At 50.8% G+C, this 17030-nt stretch overlaps 1 protein-coding gene across 2 annotated transcripts in view; it reads left to right on the top strand.

Annotated features, from left to right (window-relative positions):
- LOC119383731 (MOB kinase activator-like 2) overlaps positions 1-17030 on the top strand; it is a 168663-nt gene that overhangs the window by 26524 nt on the left and 125109 nt on the right. The window contains exon 1 of one of the 2 annotated variants that reach the window (XM_037652005.2): positions 3895-4403. The exons of the other annotated variant lie outside the window; for it this stretch is intronic. Coding sequence (XP_037507933.1) covers positions 4348-4403 — 56 coding nt within the window. The 5' untranslated portion in view covers positions 3895-4347. Of the gene's footprint in view, positions 1-3894; positions 4404-17030 lie in introns of those variants that run through there. 2 annotated transcript variants of the gene reach the window in all.

The following is a 17030-nucleotide window of genomic DNA, read 5'->3' as shown; positions in this document are numbered from 1 at the left end:
AGCTTTTTCGTTCTTATTTATTTGTTATTGCTTTTTTTTTACCGTTGTGGCGCGGGAAAAGCTTGCGGGTTATGGCTCTGGGGCCTTTAGAGTAGAGCGAAAATTCGTTGCCTTCTCTGTCAGTGAGGCATTTTTAAGGCAGTATTAGCGTAACAGGCTCGTGATGTAGCGGTAATCTTCTTTCGGGTTAACCTATGCTCGTAGTAAAGCATGCGTGGATTCTGTCCTGTACCTGACATTTGCAGGCGTTGTCGGAGTGCACATTTGAAATAACCGTTCCAGGGTTTCGGAACACGGCCGTTGACCTCTTCGTACACACCGTGGCCGTCAGCTCGCGATAAAAATTTGGGTTTTTTCCCGCGCGCTTCGCATTCCGAAAACATCGACCAAGAGGGTGCATTTATGCATATACATACGCTTAGACGAACAACGGGAAGCAGCCACTGAGAGCCGGGGATTTCCGAAACTGAATATACCGTGTCCTCACCGTTCGCTTTTTTTAACGTCTGTCCATACGTTTTTTTTTTTTTTTCAACTGCAACGTGCTGTGTGTCTCCCGGGCGGCAACTTCCTGTCGAAACGAGTCGCATGTCAGACATCGGCAGGCTTCGAATCTCTCAGGTTAGGGCGCGTACTTCGCGGTGACTCGGCGTCCTTGGCATCTCACCCACCGGGTGCAGCTTAGCGGCTAAGCTATCGCGCGTGCCAAGCACGGGGTCGTGGGCTCGATTTCCGGCCCCGGCCGGCGACCGCATTTCGATAACGGCGAAATGCAAAAGTAAATAAATAAATAAATAAATAAATAAATAAATAAATAAATAAAATCTGTGTTCTTGGATTTAGGTTCGCGTTAAAGACACATTAAACCGAAACGATGAATCAATTTAGACTAATAACTAATTTTAGCAATCAAGTATCGTTGATTTCAACATCATAGGTTGATTACTAGAAAAGAAAATGAAGGTAAAGGTTTCATTCTTAAATTTCGAGCCAATACCCGGCCACAGCGGTGGCATTTCGGTGGGACCGTAATAGAGAGAACACCCGTGCACTTAATCTAGATTCATGTTTGAGAACCCCAGGTGGTCGAAATTAATCCGGATGGCCCCATTACGGCCTGCCTCGTAATCACACCGTGGTGTGGTTTTGGCACATAAAATCTCAGCATAGCGCTTGCCAAGATGGCTGTCTGTGGGTTTAGACGGGTTCTCATATCTCTCTGTCTCCCAAACACACCAACTCGCTTTCTCTCGATAGATAGATAGATAGATAGATAGATAGACAGACAGACAGACAGACAGACAGACAGACAGACAGACAGACAGACAGACAGACAGACAGACAGACAGACAGACAGACAGACAGACAGACAGACAGACAGACAGACAGACAGACAGACAGACAGACAGACAGACAGACAGACAGATTAGATAGATTAGATAGATAGATAGATAGATAGATAGATGATAGATAGATAGATAGATAGATAGATAGATAGATAGATAGATAGATAGATAGATAGATAGATAGATAGATAGATAGATAGATAGATAGATAGATAGATAGATAGATAGATTAGATAGATAGATAGATTAGATAGATTAGATAGATTAGATAGATAGATAGATAGATAGATAGATTAGATAGATTAGATAGATAGATAGATAGATAGATAGATTAGATAGATAGATAGATAGATAGATAGATGATAGATAGATAGATAGATGACGGACGGACGGACGGACGGACGGTGTGTGTGTGTGTGTGTGTGTGACGCTATATGTCGTAGACATACCTGGGCTCACAGGCCATGCTTTTATTCTATTGCACGCGCACTTCTTCATCCTCGGCTTCTCGTACCATAGCTTCGCACGCACGCACGCACGCACGCACGCACGCACGCACGCACGCACGCACAGCACGCACGCACGCACCACACACACACACACACACACACACACACACACACACACACACACACACACACACACACACACACACACACACACACACACACACACACACACACACACACACACACACACACACACACACACACACACACACACACTCGGGGCGAATGAAGTGTACAGAAATTGCGGAGTATAATATAAATTGCTATATTGAGATCGTGATGTTATCACTGGAGCTCATACTGCGTTGTAGTTTGTTAGCGGCAAATAAGTATACGGCGTAGGTTTAATAATATGTAATAGAGGACACGGAACGAACATTAAACGGGTGGCCAAAGGCAAGGCAGGTGACGGGACCTAGAAAACTGGCATGGAACGAGCGCGGAAAAACACACGAGAACGCTTGAAGCAATTGAAAAAGAAAAAAAAAACACCAAGCAGGAAAGTTAAATCGTGTAGAAATGAGGTAGAAGTAAAAGAAAAAAAATGCCATTGCTAAGCATTTCGCAGGTAAGTTTCAGGTACTCGAGAGAAAAAACAAAGTTGTATTGAATGGTGCTGCCCAAGTTAGGCTAACTGCTCAGAACTGCACCGTACTACATGCTGAAGCAGAATGGCGAGTTGGGCTGTAGTTGGTGGATGTTCATCAGCGCGGTGTCCTTTCCTCCTTTCTCTCCGTGTTTAACCCGTTGCGCTGTCAATTATTTTACGCCGTACTACATTGCTGGGGGACAGCAACTGGAGGGAAATATTTGCCTCGAGGTTCGGCCTATTGCTGCCCATGAAACGAACAGCGCGAGAAGACAGGGGCAAAAAGGCGACACACACAGCTCGTGCCACCTTTTGTCACCTCAGTTGTGAGTCAGCGCTCGTGTCACACGAGCGCTGACTCACAGCTGATTTTATTTGTACAGTTGTGCGTGACATTTCTAGCATACATAAGGAAATAAAGAAACGCCCGACAACCACGTGGCCTAGACAAAAGGTGTATGTCACTTTTTGTCCCCGTCTTTTCGCGCTATTTCTTCGTTTCAGTGTGCGCCAAAACCAACTAGCCCACGAGCAAACTTCAGTAAAGTTTATTACTTCGAGAACGCTGGGCCTTTCGTCTGTCCATCGGATGTTGAAGCGACGAAAACCTTCAGCGATTACTACAACGTTGATAGCCCGTGGTGTCAGCGAAGCTCCGGTAAAACGCAGCGTTTTGAAGGAATGGAGATGCGTCGTAGATGTCCATGCGAGGGTTGCTTGTTGCGATTAACGCGTGAATCTTGGAAGTGTACCTCCAAGATGCGCGAGCGAGCCGCAATATGCAAACCCTAGGAAACACGGGAATCGCTTGGTGCTAATAGTACGCGGACAGGAAGGTCCGAATGTGCCGCTCGGACGGTTTGGCCAGCTCTCTCCAAGAAAACACGGGATCCATGTTCTGCCCGCGGACAAAAAGGGAGGTCTTGCGGTGCTAAGGCAAGAGGTGTTCAGAGATGTTGAACTTGTCGCATGTTCGTTTTTTTTTTTTTTGCGCTATGGTTTCTACAGTATGGTATGCTTCTCCTCAGAGCATACGTGCTTTACGTTACCCTAGTGGTTTGTTTCTCTGCAGTGCGACCGTGAGTGCGGTGAAGCTTTCATTCTAACTTTCATTCTTTTATTACAAGTGTAGGCACAATTTGCTGTAGTATACTTGTAGATTCCGATTTTTTGCTAGAGCTTTATTCGCAAGCTTATCGCCCTGTGTACCCATAGTCAAACCACCGGTTTCTGCGAAGCTGTCATGGATGGCCACGTGGCACGCAACGATCGCGGCATGGGCTCCGGGATTGGCTACGTGGCTGCGAGAGTCTCCGAGGAAGCGAAACGGGCTCGTCGTAGTTAACGGCTCCGCCGCGCGAGGGCTGCAGGGCGCCTGTGCCGTCGTCTGCTCGGCGCATCACCTGAGGGAGTTGACGTCACAGCCGTTCGTCTGCTGCTCTTGTGGCGGCCGTCGTCTGCTCGAGCGGTTGCGCTCGCAGTGCAGTCCCGTAGCGAGTCGCCGTGCAGCTCGCGTCGTCACGTCCCCGTGTGTGGATATTCCGCGATTTCTTTTTCGCCGAGTTGCCGAGTACTACCTTACGCAGGAGTAGCCCCGTGTGTGGATGTGCTCTTCCCGTAGTACCTGCGGTGCTGTTCGTTCTTGTTGTGGTGCTGTTCGTTGTCGTCGCGTCGTCATGCGTCCGGGCGCGCGAGGGAGCAGATAGGTGCGCTGCCCCCGCGACCGCATGATGACACTACGTGCGGGCGGCCTTCTTCCATCCCTTCCTCTCAAGTGCCTCGAGCCTCGACGCTGGCGGTCGGCGCGTCGTGTCCTAACCGTGACTACCTCGACCGCGGCTACGTAGACAGCGCCGCGGCCCGGCATGTAGGCCTCAAGACGCAGCGGATATTTCGTCGCCTCATGTGCGCCGTGGCGCGGGCAAAGTACCGCGGGATGTTCATGCTCAACTTTGTCTGGTGAGTTTCTTTTTTTTTTCTTCTTCTTCTTCGGCAGCTGTTTTATCCGCTCGTAGGTTGCGGGCCAAACGCCAGTGGCCCCGATTTCGCTTTACCGCGGCACTGGGGTCAGCATATGCGAACGTTCGGGCGCGTGACAGAATCCTCTCGCTGCTCAAGTTAGTCTTTGCAACGGCGCGGCTCTCCAGCTGCTTCTGCGTCGTCGGCAGCTCGCGATTTTCTAAATGTCAGCCGCGCGTCATCGTTGTTCTCGAGTGCCGCGAGTCGTGCTACAACAGCTGTCTGTCTCGATCTCCTCTAGCCTTCGTATGTCTGAATTTATCTAACGCCATTTGCGTCTGCTGTCAGTGCGCGCGTCAAAATGTCACTGCTGTCAAAGCTTGCGTTTTGTACTGTATACATGCTGACACGTTCTATTCGCCGCTAAAAGATCACGATATGTATATAAATAACGGGTCCTAATCACAGTTCACACGTTGCGCGCGCTGACCCACACTGCGTTCGAGTTGGCCGGCGGCCACTGCGCCCGGCCATCATTAAGGTAGCCAATATATCATGCATGTCATACGCACTGCGCGTGCGCAGTCTTCCAGCAACGCGCACTTCCACGATTACGCAGGTTTCTCAGACGAAACTGGGTAAGTTAGCCTCAATTCAAGAACGGCCCTGTATACGTAGGTTTAGGTGCTGGCTAAGACAGCCATAGGTGGGCAGAATTTATTTGTGGCAATCGCGTATCGGACGTGACATCGTTGTCGTATCGTAGTTTTGGCTAGTAAGACTTTAATAAGCGCCGTTATCGGCGGCAGTCATTCGTCAAAGACGATTCCTCCATTTGCTGTATTGTGATGTCCACTCGCAGATTGTCAATTCAGCATTTATTGTGTATATACCGCGGAGTCACAATTAGCAAGCAGCAATAACATTTGCAGACGATGAAGTCACACATATAAGGTCGCGGGATCGAATCCCAGCCGCGGCGGTCGCATTTTCGACGGAGGCGAAATGCTAGATGCCCGTGTACGTCGATTTAAGTGCACGTTAACACAACACCAGGTGGTCGAAATATTCGAAGTCCTCCACTACGGCGTCCCTTATAATCACGTCGTCGTTCTGGACGTAAAACGCCAAGCAATTATTATTGAAGTCACATTGTAACAGACGAACTTTTGGAAGTTCTCCGCTGGCAGAGAACTTTCTCGAACTTTCCTCCGCTTTCTTTTAGTGCGTTTCACCTCGAGTTGTCATCGGACTTCGCTTGCCGTAGCCTCGCGGTCACGGCGACTGTACGCGGGTCTCCGTGGCTCATCGATGAGATTCTGGACGATCGAGTCATGTAGAAAGTCATTTCGACGCGGTCATCCAGCGCGAGTGGCGCACATCTCGTCGTCCGCTACGTACCGCATGTACCCGAATGCTCAGCGTTCACAGAATATAGCTGCCTCGTTCGCTTCTGAAACGGAGTTAGGAGGGGGCTATAGGTTGGTGTTTTTGGGGGTTTGTGTCGACGTACTACGCCGTCGTCATCAAGGACGTGAGAGCGTGTGCATGTATGTGTGTGTGTCATGATCGAACTGTTTGCAGCGGGCGAATTGGAACATCGGGCGCGCAGCGTCGTTGCTAGGAGACACGACCTCGTTTTTCTTCTCCCGCTGCCGCTGCTGCTGTAGCGCGTTTTTTTTCTTTCTCCTCTCGTCGTTCGGTTCGCGGCCAATGCGTGTGTGTGTGTGTGTGGTGTGCCAAGGCGAATCTGCGTACGCGCTAGCAGCTGCGTTATAACTTTCTGCCCCCCCCCCCCCCCGAAGTCGTGACGGCGCGGCGGCATTTTCTCTTTTTTTTTTTTTCTTTTCCGCCGCACCACTGTACGTCCAGAAACAGCCGGAGGATGTTTCCCCCTCTCTCCTTTCTTAATTTTGTTGTTGCCCAAGTCTTTCGAAACAACGTAACCGGCCGTCTCGAGAGAGCCCTGTTCTGCCGCGTTACGCCGTTTCGATTCGTCCGTCCCCTCAGCGTAAGATGTCTGCCATACCGTCTGTGCTTTTTTTTTTTCCCTTAAAAATGCGTCGAATGCGAAGTTGTTGTCGCTGTTGCCGCCTCGATAACTGGACCATACCCGCAAGGGGGTGATTGGCCACGCAGTACAGTTATACCCGCCGCGGTGGTCTATAGTGGTTATGGGTCTCGACTGCTTACCCGAAGGTCGCGGGATCGAATCCCGGCCGCGACGGGCGTATTTAAATGGAGGCGACATGTTAGAGGCTCGTGTACTTGGATTTAGGCGCACGTTAAAAAGAAACCGCAGGTGGTCGAAATTTCCTGAGCCCTCCACTACGGAGTCTCTCATAATCATATCGTGGTTTTGGGACGTAAAACCCCAGCTATCACTTATTACTACAGTGCATTTGATGAAGGCTGTACAGTCGCGCTCATTATAAGTTTCAAAACGTTGCCCGCGCGCAGGGTCTTAGCCAATGGGGGGGTTCAACCCCCCCCCCCCCCCCCCGAAAATTTTCAGTTTTACTTGCGTATATATACACGCACATATACAAACGCACGCACGAACATACACAAAGTATGGTTGAACCCTGTGGCGCTAACACTGCACGGCGGCGCAGACGTCGATAAAAATGTAGCGGAGTGCACACAGTTTCGGTTACTGGTATTTGCTGAAGCAAATTAGGATTCGCCATTGTCACTGTGCAGCATTGGAGTCGCTTCGACCACGGCCACCGTGTTACAGCTCATACTCAGCGCGACTGTTCACGAACAAAGGACATACTGAAAAAAAAAAAAAGAAATGAAGCTTTGTATGCAAACGAATCAAACGGATTGTGATAGCACTTGTACCGAAAGAAACTGATCAGAAAAAGTTAACGATAAACGGCAGCGCACAGAGAGTCTTCATAAACTTTCCATTTTCGTCGTTTGCGTTTGGAAGCACATGTGAGAATGTCTGAGGTGATGCATCATCCAGTTGGCCCCGCTAGCGAGTGTGCATTTAAGTCGTCTGCTTTCTTTCACGTATTTTCCTTCCTTCTTGCAATCTGCGCCACCTGTGAACAACGGGCGTCCTATACGACCGCACTTTCGCTTGTGCTATCGCCGCGAAATGTCTAGCGATTGTTTCGTAGCAAGGACGTGACAGCATTTTTCGCTCTTTCATTGTCCTCGTCTCGTCGTCACAGCCGCGTGGTAGTCGGAGGCAATCGTGATCCGTTTTACGCGTCGTTGCTTCTATTTTGGCATGTAGCGCATGATTATAATGTGTGATGTTCGTATTAGGCTACGTGCTCCGAGCAGTTTGTTTTTGTACCACACACACACACACACAGACATATACTATATATATATATATATATATATATATATATATATATATATATATATATGTGAGAGACATTAAGCGGGTTAGGGCGCTCTTGGCCCGTCGGTCATCGGTGGTTTCACTTTAATTTAAAGTGCTGCTACGTAACGATTCTCTGAGGAGGACACGCACACCTTCCATCCACCCGTTGGCTGTGCTGATTGCGGTCACGTATAGGGTATACACACGAAACGCGCTTTTTCTCTGCTCGGAAGTCGTGAGATGTCGCCGACCGGTGATTCGGTTTCAGTGGCGGTCGCATTATTTCGATTGCCCGCTTCGAGATCTTTTTTGGCGTGGTTGAGTCATATCTTACGTGATGCCGACTGAGTCTGCGCATGAGTCATTTTCACCGGAATGGCGATCGATAAGTCTGGCTGCTGGGCCGGCTCTCTTCGCGGCTGTCGGCTTTCTTTTCCACGCGTTGACAGCATTGCACTGCGCAAGACCTTTCTTTCTTTCTTTCTTTCTTTCTTTCTTTCTTTCTTTCTTTCTTTCTTTCTTTCTTTCTTTCTTTCTTTCTTTCTTTCTTTCTTTCTTTTTCTTTCTTCTTTCTTTCTTTCTTTCTTTCTTTCTTTCTTTCTTTCTTTCTTTCTTTCTTTCTTTCTTTCTTTCTTTCGTCGTAAGCGCCGAATAGCATTGCCTGCAGCGATTGCTGTCAATTTGCGATGAGCCTTTGCATCACCGACATCGATAACACTTAACCGCAATCGATTTGTCGCCCCTGAATTCGTTACGTCGGACTATCAAAAAGTAATGCTTCCAGTCACTATCGTTGCCGTGCAGTCTGGTCCGCCTGGGTGGTACACTGACCCGAGAGTCGCGGGTTCGATCTCGGCCGCGGCGGTCGCATTTTCGGTGGCGGCGAAATGCTATGGGCGCCCGTCTATCATGCGAAGACTGTGCACGCTACACCAGGTGGTCTAAATGTCCGCAACCCTCCACGTACGGTGCGCCTTATAAATCAACAAATTCAACAAACGTAAAAAACAACTATTATACTCAGCGTCCGTCTGGGATGTCGTTATTGTCGTTTCCTCGTTTTGGAAGGAGGGAAAGGGGAGGGGGGTGCATGGGGGAGGGAAGTTTCAAGGCTTTATCGGTCCCAAAACTGCCCGCATTGAACGACACGTTGTGAAGTTGTGATGGGAGTTACAATTACGATTTGCTTGGTATTCTGTGTCGTCCCTTCACTATGCCATGACTTCTTCGTTATTACGTTTTTAAGCTGAAGGCTGCTTTAAATCACCGCCCGCGGTGGCGAGTCAACCGTATAGGAATGTAGAATGTAAAAAGACGGAGATCACTTCTGTTTTCTAAAGCTTTGTCAGATTTCCAATATTTCGCTTTCCCGTGGACAAGCAGCTGAAGTGCACCTAAATAATGGCTCACTACAATAATTTATTCAATTGCATTTAGGAGCAGCTATGAATTCAGGCGCGCATAGTGTGTCTTCTTGAGCATAAGATGGAGGGCGAGTCATCTAAGTAACCTCGAGGAACCTTACTACAGGAATTTTACTGGCTTTCGTGTGTCACCAGGAAGATGCTTTGTCTGGGACTCCGAAAGGGCAGACTTGTTATTTAGGGCTATCGGTGCCTCTGTGAATTGAGCGATTTTCTCGTTATCAACGATTTCTGGCAGACCGGGACAATTTCTGGCGACGAGACTCGGCGTTTGCTCACCTTCGTGCTGCTACACGGCGATACGAGCCATGCGCTGTAAATGTCGCCTGGTTCTTAAGATTTCTTGCTAGGTATGCATAGCTTCCGTTGGATTCCGAAACTATGCGGTCACACACACTCGCTGAGCGACTCTAGGCCTAGTAAAGCCACACACAATCCTGCTGGTCTGCATAAGGCTACGCACTTGCTTTCCGCACCTTAATCCGCTTTTTCACCACGCTGCCACGGCGCATGCGCCCTTCGCCTAGCGGGAAAGTCGCGAAACGCTGTGGTATAGGGTCTCCTCACGCCTTAATTTGGATCTCGGAGACTTTTGTTCTGGCGATCCCGGATCACCCCGCAAAGTTGCGCCCCTCCTACCAAAACGGCGGAGGCAGCACAAGAAAATGAAAAAGGCGGACTCAAGCCGCAAGTTAAGTGGTTTTGTAGGTGCGGCGAAATTTTCTCTATACGAATTGTATGTAACATGTGTAGAGAGTAGAGCAGCAGCGGCGGCCCCTCGCAACCAATAGGGTGGTCTATATAAACCATGTAGCGCCGCAGCTTATACGGGGCAACCTTCGGCTTCTTTCTTTTTACTCCAATCAAAATGTCGGACAGCGGCAACGGATGAGTATAGTAATAATAATAATAATCGCATATCGAAGCCGGGGTCGCGCATGCGCCGGCAGACACGCCCATGTATACATCGAAAAAAGGGGAGGGGTTGGGGAGCTCTATTTGCATTTCTCAGAGGGGGGTCACCCCTGCCTCTGCTGCGAAGAGGAATAGGCACGCTCAGCGGCGTTCGATCATCGCTCTCCAGCGCAACGGAGTAATCGAACGGTTAAGCGGGACACTCGCATAAGAAGAATTATATACGACTGTTATCTCCCGGTAGCCTCTGTGGCACGTGGAGTCCCGTTCAGTTGGTTTTGTTTTGTTCCTTTTATTATTATTTTGCTGTAGCGTTTTTGTTTGTGTGTATACGAAGGGTCCGGGGGTCACTGTCGCTGCCGCTTTCGTTGTGTTTTTCATCGATCATATTTTTTCTTGTTGTTTCGTAGTGACGGAGTGGGTTTGCTTTCGTCGTTCCGAATGTGTTCGATTGAAATGGCACCGAAAATTTGTGTGATAAGAGAGCTCTTGCCTCGGTCGGCCGTTTTTCGTTTTGTTTATATATTCATTCCTCGCTCGCTCGCTCATTCGCTTTCGCCTAATTTGGCGCGTTGTTGGAAAAAGTGAGGGGGGGGGGGGGGGGTTCGCTGCACGGTTTCGCCGATATGCGTGATCGACTGCAACTGTCGCGCACACACAACACACTGCACGCCGTCGATGAACGTGCTTTCGGTTTCAGCTCATTTCCAAGCAATGTTTCTCTCCCTGTATTTCCAGCTCATTCCTATAAACTCTCTCTCTCTTCCTCCTGAGAGAGGGTGAGGGAGATTCGAAGCTGTCAAGAGGCAGTATAATCAGCTTTCGTCTTTGTTGGGTTATTCTTGTTTTCGTATTTGTCTAGAAAATGGTGCGTAGACGTAGTAGCGACGACGCGCCTCGATCGGGTCCGGGCTTAACAACATTGGAGCGGCTGAACAGCCGCGGCTTTCGCGGGGCGTGCCGTCTCATATATGTGTGCCTCGTGTAGAATAAGACGCGGACGTTGCTGGTTCTCGGCATGCGTTTTGCACGGCCCGTCCCACTTCGGAATCGATTAACCCAGAGGAGACGAGGCGAACATCGATTCTGATGCAGCTGTAGCGAGCACCCGTGCTCTTTTCTTATGATTTTTTTCTTCTTTTTCTCTTTCTTGCTCGCGGGATATGCATGCTAGCGGTGTCCTGCGTGTTCCGCCGCAGTTTCTCGGCGTCGCTTGTTCTCCGCGTATTTATTTGTTCTTCGTCTCGTTTGACGAGCGTATTGACGGACGGCATACGCACGCGTAGATCCGTCACAGGGGCGGCGTACACGCTATAGACGGCGAGTATCGATTCGCGAAGAAGGGAATTAAAAGGTGCACTGCATTCAGAGGCGGAGACGCGAACAGTGGGAACAGGCGCGCGCGTTCCGTTCGCGATGTCCTGTGTGGCCGTTGAAGGAGCGCGTTGCGTAGCGACCTTCTGACATTCGCCGTTTTTTTCGCGGAACGGCTAAAGGTCATTTGCATACGCCGCGAATGTTGAGGACGAAGAGGCGAGAAAGAAACAAGCTGACGAGGACTTTGCTGGAGGGCGTTTTCTCGCTGCACACTCGTTTATCGTCGAGTTGTTGTGTCTGTATTCAGTCGGTAACGTGCTTGAGATCTACGACGCACGCGCGGCGTCGAGATGATAGGTTGTTAGTACGTGCCTCCTTGCAACGGATCTCGTTTGTGGTCTTTGCCTCAGTTTTGCTGAGTCGAGTCTAATCATGCGCGCGAGCTACCAAGGGGGAGGGGGAGGGGGTAACAAAGAATGTTGCAAGCACTGCGTTAATGAACGATCGAATGACTGTTAAAGAGCACGTGAGAGAAACTAAAAACGCATAAAACGAGGACAGAGAAGACGCTTGAGACACACCGACATCGTGCGTCTCAAGCCTCTTCTCCGACCTCGTCTTATGCGCTCTTAGTTTCTGTCATGTCTTACCAACACGACCACACAGTCAATCGCCTTAGTGCAAGAACACAGCCCGAGCGACACTCCTGTCAGCGTATTTGTCGCTTCCGGCGCTCGCCATGCTTCTGCCCAAAACCGGAGTATTACAATCTGTGTTCGTGTCCGTGCAATGGGGAAGGCCTTCGGTTTACTTTGCGCACGAAGACCGGCCTGTAGCTTCTGTGCTGTTTGTGCCATTCGACCATCGACTGCTTCGTACTCAGTCTCGTCACTTGTCGCGTTTCATGTGTAGTGTTGCCGTATACGTGCGCTACCAAAGAGAAGCGTGCACCATATAGCGTAGCACGTTGTTCTTTAAACACAACTTCGCGTTCTCACGCGCTGCGTTGATTGACGCAACCGCGCGCGCACTGCGCACCATGTCCGCGGTCATTGTTCACACTCGACCGCCGTGTCGTCGTCCCTTCCTCGCAACCCTCTGGCGTCTATACGATGACCCGTCGGGGTCGCGGGAGAGTGTGCGGGAGGTCAGGGTGCGGACACCTCCTCTCGCTGCTGCTGTCGCTCTGTCACGGCGCGCGCATGCAAATGTGGCCCTGCGGCGACCCAGCTGCGCATCCAAGTGCGCCCGGCGTCAGCTGCTTCGAGATGGTGCGCGTGAAGCCCCATCGTCCCACATGCGCTGGCAACCTCTCCCCCTCCTCCGTGGTGCACCGCGGTCTTATTGCTTGGGCGAGAACGAGCCTCGGTATACCTTCCCTCCCTTCTTTCCAACACGCGACCGGCCTTCTTCCCAGGCTTCGGCCTCGAATTGATTGCGGCTCCTCCGTTCGACCCGTGCGCGCGACCCCATCGGCCGCCGTGCGCTGACACACATGCACGCTGACCTGGTGACGAAGCGCGCCACGCGTGTCGTGTGTCTGAGCGGTGTAGTCCGTTGTCCCGGCGTTGTTGTCCGCGGGCGACGGGATCGGTCGACCGTGCCCCCTTCCTGTACGCGACGAGATAAGCAGTGCGTTATGACGACGCCGGCTTTCTCTTGTCGCCTTGTCGTATACACGCAGCTTTTCCCTTGTTGCGCCATCCATCGCCACCAACTTTTGCGACGATCGCACTGTGCGATTTGCCCGTCGCGAGATCAAACTGAGCTTTGTAGCAGCAGTACGCAGTGGGTTTATCAATTCCCTCGTGTGCGTGTCGCGAAGTGTATACTTTCGCTACAGTGCATGCGTATCAGCGCGTTAGTGTGCAGTAAATAGGCTTTCTTTTTTTTTTTTTTTTTTTTACGGAGAGTTGACTGGACGTCGAAATGCGGGCGAAGGTCGTGCTGTAGCTTTCCGAGAGCAGCAATGTCTTTTAAGTTTACTTCCTATATATAGCAAAAAGCTTCTAAAAGAGGCAGTGACTCCTCCGTATTAGGCGAGAAAGTCCGATACGTACAATCTTTGTGAGATGTATGCAGGCTGCAGGTCACCTGTGACCGCTGGACGATTCGGGTGCGTATACCTATATATGGGCTGCTAAGTGTTCCAACGGCTGTACCACACAGCCGAAAAACATATCGTGAGGGTGCAGCAGAGTGTGCACGTTCGCTAGTGAACTTGTTTATAAAGCTGGTAGGGAGTCACAGCTGTGTCCAAGGGAAAGCGATGTGGAGCCTTCTTCCTGTACTCGTCCTCGCCATGGCCCTACAAGTGGCACTGGCTCGAAACGGGACTTTCGGACGCCGTGACGGCCTCGGCTAGTCGGTATACACAATTATTAGGGGAACAGCGCGCAAAGATGCAGGGCAAGAAGGACAGGAAGCAGCGTTGAGACTTGAAAAAGATCGGACGACCTATCGGAATATTGCCTCCATGAGCTGTTCGTCCAACGTTGGATTACTCCGAACATGTCACTCTTCGGTGGCCTCATCGGCAATCTCCTTTGTATATACTTCGATACTCTCTCACGGTTTCTGGCGTTTGTGCGTCCCCGCATTGTTCGTCGATTATGCGGATCAAGCAGTACAAAAAGCGGGCTCGCTCTTCACGCCAGCTCGCACGCCTTCAGTGCGCGCTTGAAGCGTAGTTGGCGGAACGGCGTTACGGGCGTGTCGGAAGAAACGACCGCATCGCTGAACGCGGGCTCTTGTGGATTAGTGTACTTACATACCGCGCTCGAAGTATACACACCGTGCACAAAGTGTCTGGCCCATCGAGTTGGCAGGAACAACAACACCAGGCTCGAAGCTCTGTTCGCGGCGCGCGTGTGATGTTCGCGCGAGGTGCGTGATTTACGATGAAAGCACTATACACACGCTGCAGAAATCTACACCTCCCGCGCCTTTCACCCGCTTATCTCTTCTCGCCTCGAAAGTTGCGGTTTCTCCCGCGGCGCTGCGGCAGTGCTTCAGTTAAAGGTCGCACCCTCACACCACGCCAGCGATGAGCGATTGCGGCTTCATCTTGTGCCGTCGATTGTCCCCTTCCTTTCTCCGGGCCGCTATCCTCTAGCTGTCTTTTACATTATTTTTTTTTTCCCCGCAGAAACTCGGTGCCTTTGCATCTTGCCGTCACCGCCGCTTAGTGGTCGTGTACTGCCGCGCCCCCTCTTGCAGAGTTTTATCGTTTTACGGTCGTTTATTGCGGCTGTCGCGTGTGTTCTTCCCGTGTGCTGAGGCAATGGGATAGGTGTTCTGGCCCAATTGCGCCTCCTCCGACGGCGTGTGTGTGTGTGCGTGCGTGCGCGGCTGGTTTATAGCCTATGTTCAGCAGAAGACGTGGCGTCATCTCGGAGAGAACTGCAGACTGCGCGGGCAATCAGGGGAGATTAGCGTGGGTGTGCCTGTTCACGACACTTTCACTTTTTACCACCTAAGCTACACATCCAGCCACCTGGGTAACCCGCAGCGTTAACACCCAGGTTTGGAAATTCACGATAAAATGAAGCTGTTTTTTTCTCCACATGTCCTAGCGGGATTTCTGCTAACGCTTTTCGAGAACTGCAGAAACCTTATAACTTCCTAATTAATTAATTATTGGGGTTTTACGCCCCAAAACCACGATATATTTATGAGGGTACGTCGTAGTTGAAGGTTCCGGAAGTTCTGACCTTTAACGGGCACCTAAATCTATACGTACACGGGCTTTTAGCATTCTGCCTCCGCCGAAAGTGTGGCCGCCGCTGCCGGGATTCGATCCCGCGACCTTCGGCGCGGCAGCCGAGCAGACCACCGTGGCGGGCCCCTTCCTGATGTGTTCTTGGCATATATAGCGTCACGTACGTTTAAATCAGCACGGCTGCAGTGCCGTTGTATGCGTTTTGTGGCAGAAGTGGCAGAAAGGGGTAAAGGGTGGGGGAGGGGGGCGCAGTGGATACCGCTATCAGAGTCCTTGAAGGACTCTGCTCCTATAGTCGGATACAACTTAAGAAGTCCGGATATGCCCCTCCCAGACGACCGAAGTGCGGCAGCCGATCTCCTCCGGGAATAAAGAAGTGGTTCCGCTCATGCACTCGGCAATGTTCTCCGAAGGCTGGGTCACCGGCCGTCCGGCTCATGACGTCAGTCTGTAGCGCGCGTCCGTTGGTGCAGGCTTCTGTGCAGCCACCTTTGAGGAGCAGATGCCGCGGATTACGTTCCGGAAAGTCGCTTCGACGAATGTCACTTGTGTTTAACTTTGCTTTTTATGTATACGCGTCGATTGGTAGTGGGATTCCAGCCTGACCGCGATTCTACTGGAGAGTTCTACACTTCGACAGCATCGGGCTGTATATCACAATGAGTCGTCACCCGTGAATGTTGCCTCAAGCGCTAGTCATGCGAAATAATCCTCGAGCATTGTCTATCACGCAGTTAATACACTTCTTTATGGCACCGGTCTAAAACTGCACTTCCTGTGACGAGGGCTAAACGCAGCGAAGAGCGTGCACCTGCGGTTACGAAGAAGCAAACAAACAAACAAACAACCAACAGCAAGCAAACAAAAACCTGCCGGATAGAAACCACGTACACACGACTGTACATACGTGTTCTCGTCGCCTTGAGGATAATCCGCAGCGTCGCTGACTTAATTTGTCGATGATCTCAGCGCTGCTACCGGTATAGGGATAAGAAAATTGAGAACTCTATTAGGCTTGGCGACGCGGTTTTTCCCGGCAGCGTATTGAAATCTCGCCTTCCGCGTATAAATCGACGTCGCTACCGGGAACGTAGCCAAGCCGAGTCTGGAACCTCCCGGCCGTATCCTTCGAGCGGTCCCGAACCGTGTATAATGCAGTTCTATTCGCTTCCACATCTATAGACAATTTTACGTTAAGACTCATGGGCGCCGCCACCTTGGTGTGTATCACGACATGAATTAAGAAGGTCACGAAACTCAACCCAGCCGTTTTCACCAAGCCAACCGAATGCACCAACCCAGCCGTTTTCATGCGCATGCGTAGCACTGTTTGTTGAGACAAAACGGCAAGGTTAGCAGCCCAGTATGGCGGCACCGAAAGCCATCAGTAATATATAGTCTGTAGTATTTTCGTCACACAGTCTCATTCCGTTACGTGTTTGTATACGCGAACAGCCTTCGCCTATGCGTCGTGTAATAGATCGAAGAGACAAAGGGACCTTGAGGAGATCTAAACGTGCCGCCGGGTGTATATCCGTATGAAGGGCGGATGGAGGAGCCCGACGGAAAACGAAGCCCGTTGATATGCGAGGGTCAAAAAGCAACGCATATAAAACGAAAAAGGAGGCACATCGGAAGAATCGTCGCGAGCGAGGGGACTGAAGGTCGACGGATGCCGAATCGGACTCGTGCAGTGAGGGTAGTCTCCGTGGTGGTGGTGGTGCACGGTGGTAACGCCAGCGGCGTCGCGACACTCTCGTAATCTGGCGTGCGCATATGGAAAGGGGGCGAGGGGGGTGGGTGTCCCTTTCTTTATATAGCGTATCGGGAGGGGGTGCCGTTATTCCAGAGACGTCACTATGCGTTTTATATCTTGGCAGCGCATGCCGTCTCGCTGCAGCGGT

The sequence above is a fragment of the Rhipicephalus sanguineus genome, chromosome 2 (genome assembly GCF_013339695.2).
Source record: "Rhipicephalus sanguineus isolate Rsan-2018 chromosome 2, BIME_Rsan_1.4, whole genome shotgun sequence".
Classification (NCBI taxonomy): domain Eukaryota; kingdom Metazoa; phylum Arthropoda; class Arachnida; order Ixodida; family Ixodidae; genus Rhipicephalus; species Rhipicephalus sanguineus.
The sequence above is the reverse complement of the archived record's forward strand: the minus strand, read 5'-3'. Positions and strand labels throughout refer to the sequence as shown.